The sequence below is a fragment of the Fusarium proliferatum genome (assembly GCF_900067095.1).
Source record: "Fusarium proliferatum ET1 genome assembly, contig: FPRO_scaffold005, whole genome shotgun sequence".
Lineage (NCBI taxonomy): Eukaryota > Fungi > Ascomycota > Sordariomycetes > Hypocreales > Nectriaceae > Fusarium > Fusarium proliferatum.
The window spans coordinates 3,107,388-3,113,629 of record NW_022194794.1 but is presented as its reverse complement, the minus strand read 5'-3'; the positions used below and the strand labels follow the sequence as shown (position 1 = coordinate 3,113,629).

General features: G+C 47.1%; 2 protein-coding genes across 2 annotated transcripts; both read left to right on the top strand.

Moving 5' to 3' along the window:
* Nucleotides 1-726: 726 nt before the first annotated feature.
* Nucleotides 727-2,694, top strand: FPRO_11304 (uncharacterized protein; the record flags this gene model as incomplete). The annotated part of the gene is made up of 3 exons (XM_031232361.1): nt 727-1,913; nt 1,967-2,468; nt 2,548-2,694. 3 exons carry the CDS (start codon nt 727-729, stop codon nt 2,692-2,694), a joined length of 1,836 nt encoding a protein of 611 aa, XP_031082306.1.
* A 1,201-nt stretch (nt 2,695-3,895) lies between these two features.
* Nucleotides 3,896-6,237, top strand: FPRO_11303 (uncharacterized protein; the record flags this gene model as incomplete). Its single annotated transcript, XM_031232359.1, has 5 exons — nt 3,896-3,957; nt 4,015-4,042; nt 4,098-4,216; nt 4,271-5,600; nt 5,659-6,237. 5 exons carry the CDS (start codon nt 3,896-3,898, stop codon nt 6,235-6,237), a joined length of 2,118 nt encoding a protein of 705 aa, XP_031082305.1.
* Nucleotides 6,238-6,242: the final 5 nt, after the last annotated feature.

The window sequence follows — 6,242 nt, the reverse complement described above, 5'->3', positions numbered from 1 at the left end:
AGTGGTCCGCATTCCTTGTCAAAGAATACAGTGTTGTGAAATGTCAAGGGGCAGTTGCAGCTGAGATGTCCTCAGACAGCTGTCTTAGATAACGATCTGGGCTAGATCTAGACCTAAATTCGAATCTGAATAATCGGTCGAGAGCTTAATTGCGGCTGGGGCCGAGACCTGCGGCAGCGAAAATGGCATAAATATGTCTGAGACAAGACACCATCCTGCCGCTGATATTAGAAAAACCATCCTAAATTATCTCTATTTCTACTAAAGGGAGATTTTAAAGTAAAGAGAATAGTAACTTAAGAACTATAAGCCTTCGGTTGCATAAATCAATACAATTACTTGTCTTTCAATTACTACTAAATTACAGATGTCTTTCATCATTACTACTAAGAATCAATTTGGAATGGGCAACTTGGTGCGTAAACAGAGAGAAAAGCGAACTTCAAACGTATTTAGTTCATATTTTCTTAACTTAGTAAATAGCTAATATGAGTTAGGCATGCGAGCTCTGCCGCAAAAGGAAAAGCAAGTGCGACGAACAAAAACCATGCAGGCTCTGTACAAAAAGGAATCTGCAATGCATATATCGCTGCCCGATTCTCGCGAGGCAAGTATCGCAGTTTTCACCTTGTTGGATAAGTAGCTAAGTGTAGCACCAGTACTGATGAGGCGTTGAGTATTTCTCGAGCTAGCGCTAGATGCTTGGATGATGCTTTTGCAGCCCAAATGTCCATTGAACCTCAGACAATTTCGACTTTGGGAACCACCGCGGGACTATCAGTTGGTAATGAGTGTAGTTGTGCTCCCCTATTCGCTCCTTCGAGTAAAAGCGGTTATTCTCAGCTTGATCTTCCTCAGCCTACCTATGAAAATCCACCAGCGGAGTCTGTCAAGATTTATGTGACAACTATTGGCGAAGCGAAAGCTGGGACAGATATCGACGCGTCTCTCCAAGAATTCTCTAGTCTTATCAATCAGCCGACTTGGAGTGATCCACACTCAGAATGGCCTCATATTGAGAAGCTCATTCGCGCTTGCATCAAGTGCCATGACCGGAAGCCGAATTACCGTGTTGAGTCTAGCTTTGGTGGTTTCTTATCGACCGCAGCAACTGCTGCACAAGGTACTGGGCTTGACAAGCTCAATAGGCCTGAAACTCCAAATCAAGTGCAGCATGGGATTTGTGCTTCAGACCATAGCGTCGATTCTCATTGTTGCGAGTCAGAAGCATGCGCTTATGTCAAAGCTTTTGAGAAACACGTTCTCCGTATGCACCCTATAATTCAGCCTTCGCTTTTGCATCACTGGATCAGAGAGTCTCTCAACCAACCCCCGAGCTTATTCATATCCCTGCCAGCATATTCTGTGGAACCAGGTACGCCAACGTCAGAAGGAGGTAATAAGCTGAACCAAGAGTCCAAGTTATTCCCAACTGGATTAGCGCGAAGCTGTGAACCAGATACGTCTATCAGCCACGCGTTGGTTGTCATGGTCATGGCGTTGGGTAAAATCTGCGCGCGGCGCGATCAAGCCCCCGACGTACTTAATCTTACTGAACCGCTTTCGTACGATAGCCTAGTCTCTCATTATGGAGACATTTCCCCATCCAGCAGTGAGAGTTGCCCTATAAATCATCCAGGCTGCTTCTGCGAACAGAACGGAAGAGCTCATCAGTCTTCTACTGGCGGTTTCTGTTGTGGCTTGGGGTTTGAAGAACGCTCTGAGAAAACAGTTGGTTTCCAATACTTCACCTACGCCACAAACATATTGAGGTGCCACCCCGACTCGACCGACATAAACAGTGTATATGCTTATATCTTTGCTGCCCTTTACTGTAGCCAGTTGGAAAGGCCGAGGGATAGTTTGGCTTTTATACAGAGAGCAAGTGACTTACTTCAAGACATCATCCAACCGTAAGTGGCAGGGCTTCTAGCGAAATGTTGAGAATCGGCTAAGAAGGCTCTAGGTTTCTAGAAACGATGAGGAAATTCAAGCAAAACGACGAACTCATCCAGGATATAGAGCATAACCAGCTAGCTCTTGTGTTCTGGACTTGCCTTATGTTACAAAGTGACTTCAAAACTGAGTCGCCTTCCCCGGGGCTACTGTTGTATGAAGATAGTATGCCGCACCCAAACATGCGTCTCCTGAATGGCTTCAGTAAGCGCGTCTGTGATGGCTACTTAGCTCAGTTGTCTCTGCGACAACATCTAAACGATGTCAATAAGAGGCTTCGCACTCTCAATTTATCGGCCTATACAAGACAAGAACAGCTTGGGGATATTACTGAAATGGCGAACGCTGTTTCAGGACTGCATTGGGCCTTGCCGCACTTCGCTTATGGAGACGACACTTGCAATGATATTCTGGCAGCAAGGCTACGAGCAAAGTACTGGGGTGCCCAAGTTATCATCTATCGGCCATTTGTTCGACAAGTTCTATTCTCTTCAGGGTTAGGAGGAAATCAGGTATGAGGACGCATTCTGCTTCAGGCAAACCCTTACTGTGAACAAAAGGTCACCGAACCTATAATTAACTCCAAATTAGGCCGAAAGAATTGCGAATATTGATCCTCAGATTATCCAGTTAGCCAGAAACGGTATCCACTCACTCAGCGAGAGCCTGCAAGCCTTCGACGGCCTGGAAGACAGAATGTTCATTACCACTAATATTTCCTGCTTGGCCTCTGCGTAATTCTATCTCTTCCCAATTGAATATACTGATTACTGATAAGGCTATAGTCATTGGTGTAACCTTCTGCAGCTCTTGGCTGCATCTAGGGACCCAATTCTTCACAAATATGTAGACAAAGAAGTATTGCGCTTCCTGTTACATAAGACAATTAAGTTTCTGCGGAAATCAAGCGTATTGCTAGAGAAAAAGGCAAAAATCCTTGAGGGTTTGCAAAGAGTATTGTTTCCCTAGGATGGCATATTCAGCTTCGGACTTCGTTGTACTCTTGCCTTCTAGTATGCTCTGTGTATGTATATATTTGCTTCCATCATTATGATATGGCCAGATCAAGTCAAGAACTAGTCAATTCTCTACGAAGTACCCGTACAGGAGCTCGAGAATTGCTGACGCTTTGATAGAAAGAGTAAAGAGGATCACCCCTACACAGGCATCACGACTCTGACTGTCGGCAATATGGTATGGCACTGAGTCGGTAGTAAGGGACCTCGCCGGCAAGCCCTCCCACCAGATTCCCCTTTCCGAAGCAATTGCATGGGTTTCAGGGACCCAAGGCACAGCTCAATGCTTCGAAAATAATCGATATAGGAAAGCAGGCAATATGACAGAAGTCAGAAACATCTAATACAGAGTTCAAAAGCCAAAACTTGCTTTCGGTATCTCAGCTAGCCACATTTTTGCACGTGACTGAATTGGTCAACTATTATCTGTCGCCAATCATCAACTACCATCTGTCCTGACACCCGGTCTTTCACTACAGCTTAGGACACTCGCCTAGGTAAGAATAATCACAACAGAAATATATCTTTTATCCTGAACAGGACTCCATTAACAGAGTATGGCACTAAAGTAGATATATATGTAGGAAATAAATCAAGAACAATATCTATAGCTCTACTTAACTAACTGTTCCCTGGACCCCACTCAAAGACTTCGCTTAACGGCGGCTGGCCAACAGGAGTAATCGGGATTTTATTTATTCAGCGGCCGTAGTTATCCCCAGGTTTTGATATTGCGGGGAAGTGGCACACCAAAGCAGTTAGCGGATCTGCCTCGGCACTTCGGTGCGGAATTGGCCACCAACCTAACTAAGGTAGTTAGTGAATGGGGTTCGCTCCGCCAGTTGCGCTCTTCATCAACCAACTTGGACCTTGAATCCCGCGTTTCCCGGTCTAACATGTGAGGGGTGAGCGCGAACCGAAAAATGTCTTCTACTTCAACTGCAAAGAAATCTAGCAAGAGGGATGAGTATACGTCGCATGCTTGGTAAGTTGTTTCTGCTCTTGCATTTACATCAACTTCAGCTGACCAGGATCAACATAGCACGGAATGCCAGCGACGCAAGGTCAAAGTTAGTCTCCTACCCAACCAGTATAATTACTTCAGTACTAATCCTATCGTTGCAGTGTTCTGGACAGTCACCATGCCACAACTGTCTCGGCAGAGGTGCTGAATGTAGCTATCAGGATGCATCAAATGGATCTACAAAGAGGAAGCGAAAAAGAACATCGTCAAGCACAAATAAGTATGATAGCGCCACTGTTGTCTGAATGGGCACCTGCAGCTGACATTCTTCAAGAAGACGCGCTGTTCCCTCCTCAAGTCTCTCCATCTCTGCGTCAGAAGAGACCGCACTGCTCAAGGAGCAGCTTCAACGATTGCAACAAGGACTGGATACCTTGATGAAGCAGCAATCACTCAGCTTCGACTTTCTCAGTTCGCACAACACACCGCCACTCCCGAGCCAGACCAACATTTCCGCACCCTCGCCAGATGATCCTCTCATATTGAACCAATCCATAGAAGTATTTGAACCACAGAGTACATCACACGATCTTGAACAAGAATCGCCAAGCTCCTGTCAAGATGGCCGTCAGCCCGTCGAGCTCACCTGTGCTGAGACCGACACTTTCGTCCCCGGGAACAAATGGCTAAACCGATTCGCCGTTGCTTCGCAAATCTACGATCTACGCTCCAGTGTCGGTGCAGATCCATTTCCCTCCAACACAACCCCGTCAAAGAGCCGTACTGTTCTGCTTCCTTGCCCTAAGGACCTAACACGGGCAATAAAGATAGGCCTAGCTGGTATAGACTGCTTCTTCCCTTCCATCCACGGGACGAGGCTCGTAGAAGCGATTTCACGGACCCTGGAGGCACTGCGCTACTCTTCTACGACTCAGTCTGTTGTCGTCACTGAGCCGCATCACTTGGTCATATCGATTGTTCTCGTCATCGTCGCAGCTGGGCAGAACCTGGACGATAGTGCCTGTCCCGATTTGTATCTTGACAAAGCGTGGCCTGGCTCAGAAGCGTATTGGCAGAGTCGGAAGCTCGTGCAGCACTTTGAAGAAGGCGGTGAGCTGCAGACAAACTGTGTCATCTATCACACTGTCTCCGCGGCGTATCTCTTAGCAGCAGAGAGATTACGTCTTGCCTCAACCCACGTCCTCAACGGGCTTCATTCCGCTGTCAGTTTAGGCTTAGGCCAAAGCCACGGCTTTCCTACGTCCTCAGAAGACTTTGTAGATCCCCTGGCATTGTGGGTTACTCTAGACTTCCTCGACAAGCGCATCACTCAGAAATGCGGGATCCCATACTTTGTTGGGAACAGTCTTGGGCATGTGGATTTTGAACATGAAACTAGCCCTCACATCGACGTGAAGGACAAGACGTATCTGAAAACCATGTTCAGCCATGCTAGACTCTGGGCATCGGTATGGGATGGGTTTCTAGCTCCCAACGCACCGATGGCGGGTGATTGGGTAGAAATCCAAGCATTCGATGCCAAGCTGTTGGCTCTCAGGGAGCAATACCCCGACATGTTATCATGGAACGCAGAGTCAGTGGACGACACCATTTTCAAATCTCCCACCGAACCTGAGGATCGACGACGTCTTCTTGTTTTTCTGGTAAGTCTTGAAATGGTACTCCGGTACGAGCAACGCAGCACTAATCAAGCAACTCTAGAGATATCAATCTCTCAGACTGAGCATCCGCCAAAAGACGCTGAGTTCCCCGGAGACAAATGCTCGAAGAGCAGCATCTTGCTTGAGAATTTCTATCGAGTCCTTGGATGCAATCGGCCATTACCTGGACAACTGGGGCGCAAACCCGAATGCTGGCTATATACTCACTTCTTCACTGGTCGAGTCCATATACTACCTAACCGTCGGACACCGTGAAGGTGTTTCCACGCTTGACGCTGAGGCACTTCCGCTCGCGCTCCGTCGAGCTGGCAGCATGCTGGAATCTCTGTCTGCCACGATCATGTCGGCAGCCAGAGCGTTCAAAGCTTTGCAATGCGTGCTGGACTTTAATTTCCACGAGTCACGGCCAGACTACGACCTCCTATTCCCGCTCGAGTGTTTTCCGGAGTCCAACATGGATTTTGGAATGCCGGTTGATCAAGTCGAGTGTCTCTCAAGTACAGAAACATTTGATTTTTCCAAGAGCTTCGACACGTTAAATCCAAACCCGTTGACAGAATCTAGCCTTGAGGCCAGCTCAGTATTAGCTGAGATGTTCAGTGAGATAGAGGCTAGTTAGTCTTT